General features: G+C 44.3%; 1 protein-coding gene across 1 annotated transcript in view; it reads left to right on the top strand.

The window, feature by feature from the left end:
• Nucleotides 1-3,228: 3,228 nt before the first annotated feature.
• The window catches only part of LOC146855471 (mitochondrial 10-formyltetrahydrofolate dehydrogenase), a 293,724-nt gene continuing 278,033 nt past the window's right edge, over nucleotides 3,229-18,919 (top strand). Inside the window, exon 1 of the mRNA XM_085653264.1 lies at nucleotides 3,229-3,460. Coding sequence (XP_085509390.1) covers nucleotides 3,413-3,460 — 48 coding nt within the window. The 5' untranslated portion in view covers nucleotides 3,229-3,412. The remainder of the gene's footprint in view (nucleotides 3,461-18,919) is intronic.

Raw genomic sequence — 18,919 nt, 5'->3', positions numbered from 1 at the left:
TTCATTACCTTAGGGTGAGGAGGTGGCGCCGCTCGTGGTCGTGTCAGCGAGGTATAGTCACCAGGCTGAATTAGGGAAATAAATAGAAAGCAGCAGGCAATGGCTGCCGGTATTGGACAGAGCTGCGGGAGAAAGATACACGTTAGGGGAGGTGAAAAGCACGGGTTGCCAATAAGCCTAAGGGTGTCACGGGAGTTGCGGGGCTTACCTGGAAGAAGTCCGGGTCGCGTCAGAAGGGTCTGGTAACCAAGCTGGATTGAGGCAGAGAGTGCTTCTGCAATCAATGAGGGGATGGAGAGCAGCAAACGATGGCTGCCGGTGGTGGTCAGAGCTGTGGGCGAAGGAATCTCGTTAGGGGAGGTGATAGACAAGGTGGCAATTTGCCTGCAGTTGAGGTGGGAGTAGCGGGCTTACCTCAAATGAGTCTCGATGCTCCGGAACGGGTTGTCGTCCGGATGGTTGGAGTGACGAGTGAGCATGTGAACGCTGTCTAAAATGGAGCACGAGATTAAGTGGACATAAAGGAAGGACTGTGTAACCAGTCAGAGTGTCGGCGCAAGTACGGCGGCCATGTTGAAATGGGAAAGCCTGAGACCAGTGTGGCGGCCATTGTAGAGTGAAAAAATTGCAGGCAAGCTTAGCAAATGCAGGGAAAACGAGATGAAATCGTTGAGGGTAATATAGACGAAGGAAGAGATTGTGCTCGTTAGTTAAGGAAAGAAGGGGAAATAGGCACAGATGATTTTGCAATGTATTGGTGTGAAACCTATATATTGTGCTAATGAATTGATGGAAACATGACACTTGATAAAACTTTGGGAAAAGCAAGCAAGGCAGAATTCGGGCATTGCATGACATTTGAATAAACTTTGGAAGAAACAAACCAACACAACAAAATTCGGACAATGAATTGAGGAGTAACGAACAAGTAAAGAGATCCTTACAATAAATGACATTCTGGTGATTGGAAGTAACACGGTTCTGTGACTCTTAATGTACATATTTTAAATTAAGGGCTAGTAAAAAAACAATGTTCAGTAGAACTGAATATACATATTAGCAAGTAAAGCTAGGGCAAAAAAAGGTAGGGCAAAAATGGGGGAAAAATAGCGATTTCACTATTAGGGGACGCAAATTACCGTCCAATGAAACTTGACGGTAATTTGCTAAAACTTTGAAAAATGCACTAAAGTTCATTTTTCAAAGTTCCTGGTTACACGCACACATGCCCTTGGGGCATGTGTGTTCGCAACATGTGTTCACATTACAGTTTTAGGGGTGCAACAGGGTGTCCTTTTGGCACCCTTGCAATTGCATGCGCAATTTTTGCGAAAATTGTCCATGCAATTCCCATTCATTCCTATGGGCATGTAGGCCCATAGGAATGAATGGGAAGCAATTCCTTAATTACGGCTTGAATTTGCGAGTCGCAATTAAAGAATTTGTAGGAATCGCAATTTTATTTGCGATTCCTACATGCATAGGCAAAAGTGAATCTTTAATTGCAATTCCTTAAAAATCGCCATTAAAGAAACGCTATTGACTTCTTTGATGCATGTGCACCATAATTTATTACTCTGTTTTTTTTGTTTTGGCTCTAAATATTGCTCTTACCCTTTGTTTAAAGTATTAGCTGCGCCTCCTTTGGTTTATCTGTTTCCTCCCATCCCCTGAAGTTTAGGTCTAGTTGTGCCCTTGCACCCTATTACATACAGTGCACAGCCCAGAAGGCAGCCGCAAACTTGCAACTGCCCTGGGAGCAGTGCATACGTGAAAGGCAGAGCGGCTGTTTGAAGCAGCCGCTCTGTGTTTTACAGGGCAGGCAACACCCAGCCTGTACTTCAAAGGGGGGACAGAGATCTTTGCAGGTGGGTGCAGTGAGTGACTGCACCCACCTGCAGATGCATGCCTGGGGGGAGGGCATCTATGAGATTCCATTGTATGGGATGAGGGGCAATACATAAGCAACAAACATTAAGGTAAATACAAATTTCCAGAAAACAGGTTACACGTAAGTAAGTTCAAAGTGTCTTTTATTCTTTGTTCTACTCCATGAGAAATCAACCAGCCAATGCGTTTCGCCCAAACATGGGCTTCTTCAGGGCAATGGAATAAAGTAAGAGAACATGAAGGGTAGCAGGTTGAATTTAGTGGAAGTGTCCAAATGGATTCCTAGTATCAAAATCTTAAAAACTTGTGAAGAATAAGTCTTTTGCAGAGTTTCATCCAATAGGTAACAGGAAACCAGGAAAAAGAGCGATACTGCCCCCAAATTTAGAGTCCGAAACCGAATTACGTTATGCTAGCCGAGTAATGGCTACTAACTGAGCAGCAATCGCTTAGAGTCGTGTTAGCGGCATCCCTACGTCCATGGAATATTGGCGAGATTCCCTTTTGGAGGACACCCTTAGGGGCTGTGTGTCACCTCTTTGTGGCATGTGGCCCCTGACAGCCTCTTTGACTCTACTTACGTCTATAATATGGCGCTGGTGCAAAGGAGAAGTGTTTCCCATGGCGCAGGCACGAAGGAGAAGTGTTTCCCTCCTTTGCATGGGGCTATGCTACAATAGTGTCCTTGTGTCTTAACACCTGCTCATTGCGCACTGGAAACAACTCACAGTATTCAATGTGTTCAGCTGGCATCTTGTCCTTGCCCACACGCCTCACTGAGACCCCCTGCTCAGCAGCCTGCGCTGACACCACGTGCCAGTAGATTTTCGAATTAGTGTAAAATAAATTCGCACAACTCTCTTTTTCATAATTGTAGCCTTGGGTTTTCACTCAAAAAGATGCATCTTTCAATTTTGCAAGAAACCGCTCAACTGTTTATCACAGTGCATTAAAAAGTTCGCGCTACTTTCTTGTGAAAAGCTTCAGAGCTTCTTCACAGGTGGAGATCTCATTCTACGTAACCGGACAGAATGACAGAGACTGGCCCTGAATGTAAACAAGGAGCATTCTGAGTAAAGAGTCGTCAGCCCATTAAAGGACATCCTGTGTAAACGCGGAGCAGCCTGTCAGTCAGAGGGCGCACATGGTGCATTAACCCTGGTTGTTTGTGCTGAACTCTCGGTCCGAGGGCTCTAGTTCACGCCCTCGTGTCACCACAAAAAGGCGTCGCCCTGAGTGCAGCGAGGTGTGCTCGGCTGCTTCGGCGGCAGGCAGCCTCTGCCGTCACTCAGGGCACCGGCGAAGCGTCAGTGCGCGTGTGCCTGGCGCGCGGCCAGCGGAGGCCGGGCTTGCGTCAGCTGGGTCTCTTTCCCTCCTCCCTCCCTCTCAGCGCTCCTTCTACGACCGGCGCCTCCCGGGAAACCCGGGCCCTGATGCGAGGCGCGCACGGCAAACTAGACCTCGTGTCTGAACCCTGCTGAAGGCGACCGAGTCCGCACGGTCCCCAAACAGACCCTCCAGGATGCTGTGGACAGCCAGTCGGGTCATAAGGAAGTTCTCCACGTCCACGGTGAGTCCTGGTGGCAGGCAGCTGGTTTAGAAGCGTTGCTGTGTGTGGGTCTCGAAATGCCTTACTCGTCCTGCTTCTGTCGTTGAGGTCTGTAGGGGTTGACATTCACACATGCTCGCTGGCACTGCCCGTCAGTTCGCGGGGCTGGACACAGGGCGAACGCATCCTTGCTGCTGCAAGTGCTCCTTAAAGGACTGGCCAGATATATGACCTGGTACATGCTTTATGCTGGTGTAAGTGGTGTGTAGGAGTGGGCATGACACGCACACCTTGCTGCTATTGGTATTTTGTATGGAACTGGACAAGCACCCTGCTCTCGCTGTGCGTGCCAATGTCCGCGGTTCACGCACTCTGCTGCTGTCATTGCTGTTGCACGCACCCAGCCGCTGTTTCCCAGCCGCTCAACCGTGGTGCGATATCCAGGGACGGATGAGACCAACGCACCCCGGCTGCCCCTGTCAGCGTGTGTAAGGCTGGGCATGTCACATCCACCCGCTGCTGTCAGTGTGTGTATGCGAGACCAGACGCATTCATGGCGCTGCTTCCACTATTGTACACGCATGGCTGTAGCACATGCACCTACAGCTTTCAGCGATGCTGTGTAGGAAAGAGCAGGGCACCGCAACCGCTGTCACGGGCAACTGTAGTCGCACATAACACTCGCTGCTGCTAGAACAAGTTCCTGTTACAGTGGCACAGCACACAACGCAGACCAGAATGTCTTTGGTTACATACGCGCAGCACGTGCATTAACCCGCTAGGCTTCCCTTCCAGTCTTAGTCATGGGACATTTCGTTGACAACGAAAGGCATGTTTTTATTTTTCTTATATTTTCAGACGCATGATATGCCCGGGTTGTGCTTGTGCCACACATAATGTGTTGAGATAATGCAAAGCGCTGGTGCATGCATAACAAAAGACGAATTGCCTGGCCTGCAAAACGTACATTCCTATTGTATGCATTGCCGCCTCTCATTATATTGTTACGCGGGGCGTGTGGGGTAGGAGGGTATGTAGTAAACGTTTGCGTGGCTGCATTATACAGACGTTCGTTTACTTTCTTGTATTTGCAGAAATATTATTGTTCCGGTCATTTATATAACGGATACAGTTTACCGCCCGTATCTGTCGGTGCTTTGCTCCTCTGTATGCCGGTACTGTTCTACGTTCTATACCTCTCAACAGAGCTGCAGGTGCTCTCAGTGCCGGCAGCCGTGCTGTGTCTGGGGCTGTGCTCAGGGGGGAGGAGACCCGCCACGTTCAGAAGCTGCCGGAAAAAACTTGACTCAAAAGCGCCTTAGAATTGCATCAGCACACGCCGCACATGGGCGAGAGCGACACGTTGCAGGCAGCGCGCTGTACAGTAGGGGGCTGGAGACTGTAAGCTATGTTTGCTGAGCGCTGTCTGGATTTCTACTCATTCATCGCGTAATTACATATGCATGAGTATAGGAAGCCCAACAGTTGGCTGCTGCGTCTTTTGGCCCTTTTGTCTCGCCGTCAGACTGATATATAAGGTACCAGGTTGGGGTTTACCTGCTGCTCTCGAATGTTGTCGGCGATCTGAAGACGTGCTCCTGGCGTTTTGCAGACCCGTGGAGTTTATACGATGCCTTTCAATTACATTTGTGCATAGCCTTTTCTGCCTGCAGGATTTGTGCTGGAAAAAGTGCAGTCCCAGTGCGAAATATCTACGACCTTTTCGCATAAAGCATGCAGGGTCATTCTCATTTTCCGAGTTTCCCGTGGACCATTCTGTTTGCTACAGTATACCGCAACGTTGTTGCCAACGTTGCATGAAACAGTGTCTAGAATTTTTCGAAGATGCTTAGAATTACTTTTCTGAGGGGACAGAACTAGCAGGCGTGCAAGTGTTGCTTGGTAGTTTAATGCTGGAGATATTAAGGTGCTTTAGAACAGGAGGCATTAACGAGATATATCAGCTCCAGTGGCGTCGTGAAACCCTTGCTTTCCCAGCTTAAGCAGGTTGTTGTTGGCAGTTATTTATGAGCCTTTCCTGTTTGCAGCCCTGGAAGCAAAGGGCTTCAAAAGTAGAAAACAAGGATAAACAGTAACAGAGGTCAGGAATGCAAAGTTAACCAGAGCAAAGAAATTAAGAGACAACAAGAGAAGGAGGGGGGGTTAGAAAGAGAGAAAGGAAAGAGGTATAACAATAAGGAGGAAACTGTGACAAGAAGGGTCAAAAGGATGAAAGGATGGATGCAGGGTGAAAAGACCGGATGGAAGTGTAAAACGCGGTACAAAAGGGGGTGGTGATGGACGGAGCATCGGAATCAATCAAACACTCACACCCAGTCAACAGATCTGGGTTTGATCCATCACCGTTCTTTAGCCCACTTTGCCACCCCAGTTCAGACATGGCCATATGTAAATCAGTCTGACCCTGTGCCTCATGGGAACAGTCCAGCCTGAACCGCCAAGCCATGCCTTCCTGGACCGGAAATAAGCTTCCTAGGACCGGTTTCTGGCATTTCAGCCGTCTTCAACCAGGCTTGCTTGAATCCAGTGGCAAAGTGAGCAAGGGACTCACGTCTGAGCATACCCTGCCAATTTATGGCGAACAAAGCGGTACAAAAGGGGGTGGTGATGGACGGAGCATCGGAATCAATCAAACACTCACACCCAGTCAACAGATCTGGGTTTGATCCATCACCGTTCTTTAGCCCACTCTGCCACCCCAGTTCAGACATGGCCATATGCAAATCAGTCTGACCCTGTGCCTCATGGGAAGTCCAGCCCGAACTGCCAAGCCATGCCTTCCTGGACCGGAAACCAGCTTCCTAGGACCGGTTTCTGGCATTTCAGCTGAAACCGGTCCTAGGTTGCTTGTTTCCAGTCCAGGGAGGACCTGGCTTGGCAGTTCGGGCTGGACTGTTCCCATGGGGCACAGGGTCAAGACTGATTTGCATATGGCTGGGTTCAAACTGGAATGGCATGGTGAGCAAAAAAAACCGATGGATTTAGGCCCAGATCTCTGTACTGGGGTGAATGTATGACATTGTTCTGCATTCTGTCCATCAATTGTTGGTTTTGCATGTGGAAGTGTAAAACAGCATTTGCTTTGATGGGTGAAAGAGTGGCTAGAATGATGAAAGGTTGAATGAATGTCGATGGATGAGTGAACATTTGGATTAAAGTATAAACGGATGGATTGCTGGTTTAATAAAAGAGGGATGAATGGATGGATGTATTGATGGGCGGAAGTGTGAGGGGAAGGATGGCAAACTAATCGTGAAAGGATGGATGGAACGGTGAAAGGATTGATGGAGGCATGAAAAGATGGATAGTTGGGTGGATGGATGCATTAAAGTTTAAAGGATGGAGAGATAGATGTATAGGATATGGGAAGAAGGAACCTCATCTAGCGTGAGTAGGGATTGCTCGCTTTGCTCATCCAATGATGTTCGAGATCTGAAATTTTCAGGCCACTGCCTTGATCAGCTCTTAGTACAATTTTAACTCATTTTGTGGTATTGCAGAATTTAGAATTTAATTTTTTATTGTATGACTCAGTGATTGACGGAATGCTGAACAATGTCAAACATTCACCCCCTGTACAGAGATATGGGTCTAAATCTATTGTTTAATTACTTACTATGCCATTCCAGTTTGGATCCAGCCAAATGTAAATCAGTCTTGACCCTGTTCTTCATGGGAACATTCCAGCCCGAACTGCCAGGCCAGGTGCTCCCTGGAAGGAAAACAAGCATCCTAGGACTGGTTTCAGGGAATTTACCCTCACCAGCCAGGATAGCTTGACTCCAGTGGCATGGTGAGCACAGGACCCACGTCTGGGCATACCCTTCCCACTTAGGGAGACAATTGCAAAACGAACAATTGATGGACGGAAAACTGAACAATGGCAAACAATCACCCCTGTTCAGAGATCTGGGCCAAAATCCATTGTTTTTGTGGTCTCCACGCCATTCCAGGTTGGACCCAGCAATATGCAAAACAGTCTTGACCCTGTGGGAATAGTTCTGCCCGAACTGCCAGGCCAGCTCCTCTCTGGACTGGAAGAACGCATTCTAGGACCGATTTCAAGGTAGCTTGATGACAGGTCATGAAGATGGGCGTCTTCTGTTGAAGATTCTTCTTTAACGTCCTATGCCCAAGTAGGACACTTGTTTTTGTAGTGTTGTTTTCTGATTAGAAGTATAAGTGCTTAATAACACAAGCCATTTAAAATGAAAACCAAAAGCTTTGATGCTTAGAAATCAGTTTTTCTTGACTCAGGCTAACTAGGGCTCAACTCTATTTTCAAATATAATGGCTGCAGTTTCATAATATTCGTGTTTATTTTGCTTGCTGTGTCAATGAGAAATATAATGTGCACTACTTATTTTTGTAATCACACGTTGTCTTGAAGAATTCCTGAGAAAACCTTTAGATACTTTGAAGGCTTTTCCTGCCTGCATGGTGTGTGTATTGCATTTATTCATGAGTCTCTTCTTTGTCCATGAAACTAGATTGTTTTGACCCCTCTTATGACATTCTGTCAGAAGGAGCAAATCCATATTTATCAGGTGTGACTGTGCTAGGATTGTGGAATTGTATGAGGTTTTGTAATGCTAAAACGTGGAGAAGCTCACAGGAGATGATCCCATCCCTGTCCCTTGGTCCGACCGCTTCCTTATTCCTCTTTCTTGGTGTCCTAGGAACCTTATTCCGCAAGTCCAACCTTTAATGATTTTGAATAGACCCTGGTCTAAGCTCAATCCAGATAATTGGATTCAGGTACTGGAGAAGACCAGACCTATACCTGTTCCCTGTCGTATTGCAGTGGGTAAAGATTTCTGCAGCTGGATTGAAGACTCGTTGGATCAGGTTTTACCCAAAACCCTGATGAAGAAAAAAATAGTTCTCACAAATCCCCCTTGGTATTTTGCGGAATTACGAGCTCTTAAACAATGCTGTAAAGTACGTGAAAGGAGGTGGAGGAAGGATTTCTCAGATAGTAAGAAGATTGAATATAGAAGAGCCATCTGCAAATATAGAGCAGGAATAAAGAAGGCACAAGCTTCGTTCTATGAGGCTAGAATTCTTCAGGCCTCTAACTCCTCTAGAGAAACCTACATGATTATGAAAAAACTTATCAAAATTCCGAGTTCCCCCCCATTACCCACGATTTGTCAGGGAAACGATGTAATAAACTGGCAGAATTCTTTAGCTCTAAAATTCATAACATAGTGCAGTCAATGCCCTATGCTGAGGTCACATGTGATGATCAAGATGTCCATCTATCTGATCAGAAGCTGGACTCCTTTCCCCCTCTGCCTTCAGAAACGCTTCTGACACTTCTCTCAGGTGAAAAGTGGCTCTCCCAGGGACCCGGCCCCCATGAACATCTTGGTTAAGGCGGCATCCACAGTCGCCCCTGTTGTTGCTGAGGTGAATAATTCTTCACTTTATACAGGTATAGTGCACCCGAAATGGAAAAGGGCTATGGTGAAGTCATTGCTGAAAAAACCCAACTTAGATCCGAAAGAGTTGGGTAACTATCGCCCTATTTCCCTTCTCCCTAGGATCGCCAAAATTGCAGAGAAATACGTGAACTCTATGCTTTCCAATTTTCTTGAACTGCATGGGGTTCTGCATCTCTCTCAGACTGGATTCCGCCCATGACAGAGCACTGAGACTGCCCTGGTGCCTGTAGTGGAGGAAGGTAGAAAGATTGTGGACACTGGAGGGTCGGCAGCTATCATTCTTCTCGACCCAAGCGCCGCATTCGATACGGTAAACCATCCTACTCTGACCCACCGCCTCAAAAAAATAGGAATAGGTGGCATGGCCCTGAAATGGCTCTGTTCTTTTTTAGAGTATCGTGTCTTCCAGGTCTTTGAGGGAGATGTGAGCTCGTTACCTCAACCTCTGCTATGTGGCGTCCCCCAAGGATCTTCACTAAGCCCGACCCTATTCAATATATATATGGCCCCCCTGGCAGCTATTATAGCACCATTCGGAATTCAAATGGTAACTTAAGCCGACGACACCCAATTAGTCGTGGCCCTTAACGAAACTACTCACCAGACCAAGGCCCATTTCTTTTGTTTATCTGAGGTTTTTAAGTGGATGAAAAACCTCTCAGCTGAAGCTGAATGGCGATAAGACCGAGATTATGATTTTGGGAAATCCCCCCCCCCCCCCCCCCCCCCAGCTATACTGGAGTCCTCCTGGCCAGCATGCATGGGCCCCATTCCTGTCTTTAAAACTGAAATAAAGAGCTTAGGCATCTGGCTTGATCAGGATTTGTCATTTAAAGTGCAGGCAATGAAAACAGTGGCCACCTGTTTTGGCCTGCTTAGAATGGCTAGGAAAGTGTTGCCTCTCCTTCCCCCTTTGGCCAAGAAAATCCTGGTCCAGTCCTTGATACTTTCTAGGATTGATTATGGCAATGGCCTTTTTTGTGGGCGCCCCAGCGTTAGTTATGACTAAACTCCAAAAGATCCAACACTGTGCAGCCAGACTGCTTTTAGGCGTATCCAATCGTACCTCGGCTAAACCATCGATTCGCTCACTGCACTGGCTGCCGGTGAAGGAGAGGGTAAATTTCAAAGCCCTTTGTATTGTGCACAAATCCCTTCAAGGGTATGGTCCCCCTCTTCTGGCACCCTTGATTCGTCCTCCTAAAGCCAACAGCAACCTCTGCTCCAATGATCTTCATTTGCTATCGATCCCGAAAGTTAAGAGGGCCAGAAGCAGAGGCCGCCTGTTTTCTTTTAATGCAGCCAAACTTTGGAATGCGTTGCCCCTCCAGCTACGAAGTGAACCTAACAATCTAGCTTTCCGAAGACAATTGAAAACTTTCCTGTTCCCATAATCTTCCTCAGCTCGTTCCGTGCAGTCACACTCTGCGCTGGGAGGCCTCCGGGTAGCCATGCGCTTTATAAATGTTCTGTTCATTTCATTTCATTTCATTTGTTGTCATGTTGATACTTTTGCTTGTACCGTGCTGAAATTGCATTTTCTATTGCCTTCCTTTGTGAAAATGACTATGTAAGACCCCTACATTTTGGGGTGAGACACTCTTCTGAGCCTCTAGAGATGCTCTCTGTTTCTCTGACAATTTGCTGCATATAATGAGCTTAGGTTATTTTTCAGATTTTGCTAATTGATGCATCAATTTAAACTCGGAACGCCTTTACTGCAAACGATGTCTATGATTTTTCAAGACTGCCGTATTTTTACCTTTCTGTAATGTGCTTTAATATTTTAATAAACCTTGGAGCTTTTTCTAAATTTCTAATTTTGAACTCTGTTTTTGAGTCCTTTCATTAATTGTATTCGAAATGCTGTTTGAATCTTATCATTAGGGTCACATTGTCTCATCGATTCTTGAGGACAACATTGTCCCCGGACCGCATCTTGGTGCTGACTATTGTGCAGATTATGTGAGAGAGAGCACCCACGACAGTGAGACTTGTCCCGTAGCCCAGCGACGCAGAGCATATACACACGAATCATCTGATCACATCACTGCATCTGATCAGCTATTAGTGTGAGCCACTCCCCTAAGTTTTGTATGTTCGTACCGCACTTCCACTATGCATCTGACCTCTTGGATATGCTAATAGGTTAAAGTAACACAGGAATAATTTTGGGAACAGATGGTTTTAAATTAAGCACTTTATGGAGCCATGCCAGTCCATAACTCACAGCACTGTCTAATGAAGGAATAGGAGCCCTGAAAAAGTAAGTAACCCGAACATAAAATGGAATATTGGAAACATACTGTAGAGTGACCCCCTCCCAACAAAAACACGACCTGAGTGGCCACAAATTTCAAGCTAATTCTCCTCCTAGTTTTTGGTGTGAAAGTTCAAGACTTAGGTGGGACATCTCTTCAGTTATGTATTTAGCACGTTACCAATCCAGATCCCCAAAAAGAAACCAGTACAAGTTTACTCTGACATTCGATCATGTGTGGCGTGGATGCAGGCTGAGAATAAAAGCCTCAACATTATGGGTACATACTACTGCTAGGGGACTCCGACTACCACACATGCCAAGGTATAGTCTGTCTTTCTTCCGTCACTATTGTCGTTATCTGCAGCACTCGGAGGAGGCGGGATTGTGGCTAATGTACTATATTGGCTTTTTGGGCAACCATGTCTCTAAGGCTGAGAAAATGGACTTTATAAAATAACCCCTGTGCTTAGGTCGACCATGGGGGCTTGTAAGACTATCCACTCGCTTTTGGGAATGCAAGCCACTACATGTAACAGGGCTCCGATAGGACACAAGATGGGTATTTAGAAAGGAGGTAGACCAATTATTTGGCATAAATGGCATGCAGGTGGTCTACATTGTCTCAAACAATTCTACCTGAGGGGGGGTCACATGAAATCATTTCCAGAGGAACTAGCAGAATTTCATATACCTGGAGAAACTACTAAAATGCCAACATTTTAAGTATTTCTTTAGGACCAAGTTGCCAATCTCTTAGATAGTTGTACTTGCATCACGTATAATGCAATATTTGAGTATCTGGAGCTTTTATAAGGAGGTGGCCTCTGGTCCTTATAGAACTATTATCTCCAATCCACATTCCTCCCAATTTCAGAATATTGCTTGGCTCTACTGGCAGTTTCTGCTTGCGGACACGATTCTCCGGAGGATTGCACCTCATTATTGCATGATCATAATACAGTGTTCTGTAAATTGAAATTTCCGTATTTTAAGATATTAAACGACTGGTACTAGACACCCCTAAAATTTATGAAAGTAGGATTTCTGGCCCACTCCAAATGGTGGAGATGTGACGTAGAAAGTTAAACATGTGTGCATCATATTTTATGGGAGTGCCAAAGACTGCAACCCTACTGAGAGGATTTTTGGACGAATTTGCAGTCAGTTAGGATCATTGCTTTTCAGCCTTGTCAAATATGGCTATCTTGCATAACACTTTGGATATTGCCAGACCGACGGTGTACACCCATAGATGGCTAGCCACTTCTATAGCAGGAGCAAAGCTATGTATACTCAGACACGGTTGTCAAGTGACCGTTGCTACTTAGGACAAATGGCTATTTGAATTTCACAGGATTGCACATTGTGAGAACATTGCTTATAAAATGAATGTTAAATTGTAGATATTTGACTCAATTTGGAGTGCTTTTCTTACACAGTGAAAGAAGGTATAATTTACAAATTAGGTGAGTGGCACAACACATACCACTCGCTGACTTGGAGGTAGAACTGGTACTTAGACTAGACTGTGAGAACTTGTATCACTATTACTACTGATAAGGGCTGTCCGACTTATCACTAGCATATGGTTTATCTCTTCTGCTGTATGGATAGTAAACAATTGGAACTCCCTTAATTATAGTAGGTTGTTGCCCCACGTGCATGCTTGAATGCATTAGTGGACAGCCCAGAGAGCTTTACGCCCAACAGCTCGCTACCTGTTTGTGTCCTGGCATGTGACTATGCTGAATCTAAGACTTTGCTCTTATAATTTACTGCCTTACACAGAGGAGAATATAAATCTGCCCTCTCTGCATATTGGCATATGGCAAACCGTTACACATTCTCCCTCCCAAAATGCCAGAAGGTTCTGCCCCCTACTATATTGTGGAACAATTGACTATGATGATTGCGCATAATGTCTTTGTATTTGGGAGATATTGTTTATGGATGGCACCAGTATATGTGTATATGTCATTGTAATAATGGCATTTCTTATACAGGGTCAAAAGTGACAAAATTAATATTTTAAATAATCTATATATAGGGGCGGGGGAAGAAACCTCTTTTTCTGAAGGGCCTTCGCCCACCTATTACACCGACGGCATGCTTCATCCTCGGGCCCTCACCCATGAAACCTAATGTATCAGGATGGGCTCAACGTCTCTCATCAGCGGAGCTCTTTGATTATTTTCTGAGGGATCGACATTAAAATTGCCTGCATGTGTCCCATGTTCTCAGCGTATTACATTTTACGCGAACCAATGTCGAGGATAAAAATACAATCGGATGTTCTTGGAATTTACAATGTAGTCCTACATCAAGAGGTCTATACATTTCAGCCACTATCAATCACCCACAAGGGTCGACTTGCTTTCTTCAGGACCAAAATTATAGATCCCTATTTACTGCACTTTACCCACCAAAAACTCTTAGTGCAGTAATTATCATTGTCAGTCAAAACTGTACATGCTAACATTTTATTGCATGCCTTACAAACCATAAATGGGACATTGCCTTATTAAGAAATCATTAAAAAAAATGAAAGGGAGACTTGATTATAACTGGAAAGTGTTTTCTTTCTTATAACCTTGTCCTTATTCGTCAAATTCACTGCACTTCTAAAATGAAGGTGAGAACTATGCACTCATATACACGCAGCAACACTAACTGATATTTATCATCATCATTTATGATTCTTGGCCTTTGCCATTACAAATACATCATAATGCATGTAAAGATAAATAAAATAAAAGTACAACCCTTGATATTTTTGAAACATTACATAATAAATACAACTCTATAAAATTTAAAATTAGTTATTTTTCCATTTTCCACACATGATCCAAGCACTACAGATGTACGTAGAAACTGTGTGTATAGATCTCTGGATGATCAGTCCTATAACAGAACGCTAAGGTAGCCGTCTCATTAAAACTATTGTAAGTGGAGAATAAGGGTGCACACTCAACACATTTGGTCAAAATAACATGAAATGGGGAATAGTTTCAGATTACCCACTGGCATAATCACACACTTCATCAATCTCCTTGGTCTTACTCCCTTTGGCAACATAAGCCCACAGTGGAAGGGTCCCCAAGCGGAATTTTATTTATAATGAGCGCCGTACCTCAGGGTAGATGTCATCCAAATAGGGTTCAGAGCTAACAATGGATTTGAGCTTTAAGAACCCCTGTACCAGGATCCCATTCCTTATAAACTTGCATATCATTTGATTTTAATATTGCCCATACATTTCCTTAACTGTAGTTAGTGTTTCCCCATTAATCGCTGTGGGATCCTCACAAATAGTGTTGAGTTTCTGCTGCTTTAAGATGTCGCAGACATGGTTCCACCAGGGCATCCCAGGCAGAGCGGGATAATGGGCTACCTCCCTTAGTGTCCAAGCATGTGCCTACTAAATGATTTCTCTGCATGTATATCCAGTAAATTATTGCCAGGTTCTAAATCTAGCGATGCTAGAGGCCTGCTTTGCCCCAGCATCAGCAATGCCCTCAGGAACCTATTCTCAATTTTATGAAGAATAGAGGAATCTGTGTAGCCTCAAATTTCAGCTCCATATATTGCAGCTGTAACAGCCTTTGCTCTATAAACATGTAGTAATGAACTCCATGACTGCCCCCTTTTTTTAATTTACATCTAATAACTGTGACTGCTGCCTGCTTTAAAATTGCAACCGCATTTTTCTTTTACTGCTTCAAAGACAGTTTAGGGTCATACCGAATTCAGATAGTCAAAATAGTTTACCTGTTCTAAAACCTCACTTTTCACTGAAAAAGGGCGTTTTAACTTATTCCTTGGTTCCAATATCACAAACTTTGTCTTAGAAGCATTGACACTTAAGTGTTTCTTAGTACAATATTCAGGCAAGCCCTTCATCAATTTATGTATAGAAAACTCGGTAAGAGAAAGCAAAACGGCGTAGTCTGCATATAACGACCTAGGTATACATATATTACTGAGCTTCGGGCAATCTAAATTCAGACTATCTAGGTATTGTCTGACCTCATTCAGGAATAAAGAAAAAAGCAGGGGGACCAATATTCACCCTTGCCACACACTAGTAGTTATCTACCCTGGGACCTTAACGTAGTTGAGAAAATGTATCTCTAGGCAGATTCTGCACGGCTCTGATCAAATATTGGTGCAGACCCTGCTGTTGTAACGCTAGACAAAGTAAGTCCTGTCTACTAAATAAAAAGAAAAGCTGATTTCAAATCAACAAACGTTAAAAACAGTGGGACCCTCCTTTGTCTTGTATATTTAATACATAGAGTACAAGTGCATGGCCTATTCCACTGTTCCAGGGCCCCTTCTAAAGCCTGCTTGATTGTCTGCTAGAATTTTCCCATCTTCAGCAAAGTCGTGAATGCGATTGGAAAGCACCCGCCCATAGATCTTGCCCGCCCTATCTGATAATTAAATTGGGAGGTAATTGGATAGGACCGTACGTCTCGCACCTTTCTTGAATTATGGAAGCATGATCACCTCTCGCCAAGATTTTGCTGTTTCTCCAGATCTCAGAACAGCATTAACTATCTTGGTGAGAAGCGAAGCCAATAATGAAAGATCAGCCTGATATACATCTGTGGGTACAAAATCAGAGCCTGGTACTTTATTAGGCTTTAGTTGTAATTATGGCTTCTTTAACCTCGGATTTGGGGAAATCCAACATTCGCCTCCAAGAGTATATTGTTTGGACCTTGTTATAACGTGTTGGGGACAGTTCCTCTCCCTGGTAGCGGCATAAAGACTAGTAAAATGTAAAACCTATTCTTGCGCTCCTATACACATAGCCCTCTTGTCTTTACACTGGTTATAACCTCATATAATAGTGGCCAAAAGTTCTAAGAATTCTTTTACCTGGCTGTCTGTATGATCTTGTCCTAGATCTTAAGTCGCATTTCACACTTCTTCCCCCAGATCAATTCTTTATATTTCCTTCTCATTCTAATAAAAGTACAATCCGCGGCTGCACTACATTGGCGCCTCATGAGGTCATAAGATACTCATTTTTCTCAACCAACATTCATAGTCAAACCAATTGTCAGTATGACAAAAGACATTCGTATATGCCACATTCTTGCAGGTCATCATAAAGGGTGAAATTTCCTCAATGGTTTGCTCACATAGAACTAATACCCTTTTATCATTTGATTCCCCAACCCCTTTCATTAACATCTCCTCAATGTTAGCCTGAATTGAGTTCCTCAAATCCTGCGCAAAATACATGTATTTTTCAGTATTCCACCTAACTGCTATTCTCAGGGCTCCTCCCTTTGACGCTCTTTCGGGAATAAGAACTTCCAGATTAGGTCAACAAAAAGGGATAAAACAAGTTAGTTATGCTCACTATCTGGGCTGGGTACAATCCGCATAATCCTCACCACCGTCCAGGATTCAATATTATTTTGAATGGACTCCATAATAGATGATCCTCTATTGCCTTGGAAGGTCTCGATAGTAGGTGTATCAGAAGGAGTGCGGCCATTCAGTTGTCTTGCGCTTCAAGACAAGTTCAAGGATCTGAGCCTACGCCCTTCACCTGTGGTTTGCTCGCCTTATTATTTCCTCGGGTAAACCCCACGTGTGATCTTCCTCTAGGAGTGCAGTGTCTTCTACATTGCCTATCAATAGAGTTTTTAAATCGCCGCATATTACAATAGTGTACTGTGAAAATTCACTGCGAGCCGATCTGGCCTCTAAATTTTGTTCCTCAAGAGCATCTAAGACAGGTTTACCTATACCTTTCCTCCCAGGGGGAAAATAACATTCAAGATGTCCACAACCATTCCTATTAAAAGGTTTCCACCCAAACTAATATGCACTATGGGCCAAATGTACGACCCTCCCATTTTGCGACTCGCAAATTGCGTCGTTTTGCGACTCGCAAAATGGAATTTACTACAGTGTCTCAGACACTGTTTGCGATTCCCAATGGGGTTGCAAGCAACCTGCTTCATTAATATTCATGAGGCAGGTCGCACTTTGAAACCCCAATGAAAATGGCCAGCACTCATAGGGATGGTGGCCTCCTGGGGTCAGTGGACCACCATGTCTGTGAGTGCTTTTTAAATGAAGCAGTTTTTTAAAAAAATGTAGCCCGTTTTCCTTAAAGAAAAACGGGATGCATTTAAAAAAGAAAAATGAAAAGTTTCTGTTCCATTTTTTAAGAGTAAGCAGTGGTCCATGAGACCACTGCCTGCTATTAAAAAATATTTTCCCTACCAGTCACAAAGGGGAAGGGGTCCCTAGGAGACTCCTTCCTGTTTGCGAGTGGCTTACCAGCTTTTTGAAATTGGTGGTCATAAAACAATCGTACATTGAAGTGCGACTTGCTATTAGGAAGGGACACCCTTGGCACACCCCTTCCTAATTGTGAGTCGCAAACCCTATTTTGCGAGTTGGTAATAGGTTACTGACTCGCAAAATAGGGTTTGTACATAGGGCAGCGGTCGCAAAACTACCGATTTCCCGCTTGCGACCCCAAAAAAACGGTCATATATCTGGCCCTATATTGCTTGTAATATGAATGGGAACGATAAGGATTCATACAGCTCGACAAATTGGCGGACACCTTATCCCTAGGCCATTTGATGGATGGCCCCTTACTTTGTCTAATTGCAGAACCATAATACTTGTTTGATCCCTCCAAGGAGGTTTCAGTAATTGCCCTTGTCTCCTGAAAACACCATATATGATTAGATCTAATGAATGCCAACCACTCCATACCCTCCATTTTATTTGACAAACCATGCACATTCCATCTAAGAATGTTTGCTAAGTTGAAATTCCTCCTCCCCATTGACCTAGTCGATAATTTTCCCCTGTAGCTGAACTGGCTAGAGGGAAGATTTATGCTAACCCCCCCCCCCCTCCCCCCCCCCCCACTACATTCCCAGTCAGATATTGCTCTATAAGCATTTTTATTGTTTGTTAATATTGCTTGAAGCCATGACCACATGTTGTTTCCTGGGAGATCGGGTTATTTCAATTGTCTTTGTTACTTGTATTGGATCTATTAAACACTGCCTTCTTGCCCTCAATCTTCGTGACTATGAGCTGCTTGCACCACATTTAATAACTAATGGTAAAGTGTGAGAAACTGTCGGGCGCTCAACAGCACGGCTAATCCCTGCCTCTCTTTGGTACAGTACAACATCAATCCCCATCCTATTCAAGCACTCAACATTATCCATAATCAGTCTGACCATATGCAAAGATCTGAATTAAACATTTGTAAAATGCTTGCATTGGGTCACGTCATGAATCATGGGATTCACAAAAATCATATCATCAGATGTAAGTAATCACAATGGCATAATGAAATAAAATATGTCTAATAAGCGATCTCTATTCAGAGGAGAACTAAGGGAAACATCAAAAAAATAACTTGGCAAAATTCAGAGCAAGGGTGTGACACTTTTATTCTATTTCCATGCAGGTTTCATACCACAAACTGTTCTTCCAATCTTCATTGTGGTTCACTAGTCCAGTCATTGGCCAATTCTTTGCAAATATTTGATAAGATTCTGTCAATGTATTCAACATTCTGTTTGCTCGGGTAGACACACGATTGGCAGCACTAGTGGTAGGCGGAACAATTGGGGATGCAGGGATACAAGAAGAGGGGGCCACAACTCCTCCCAAGGTATGGGGACAAACTTCACCAGAGATCATAGAACCCATGTCTAGCCCCCCCCCCCTACCTTTATTTTCTACTTCTTC

The sequence above is a fragment of the Triturus cristatus genome, chromosome 4_1 (assembly GCF_964204655.1).
Source record: "Triturus cristatus chromosome 4_1, aTriCri1.1, whole genome shotgun sequence".
Lineage (NCBI taxonomy): Eukaryota > Metazoa > Chordata > Amphibia > Caudata > Salamandridae > Triturus > Triturus cristatus.
This window is presented reverse-complemented; position numbering and strand designations above follow the sequence as displayed.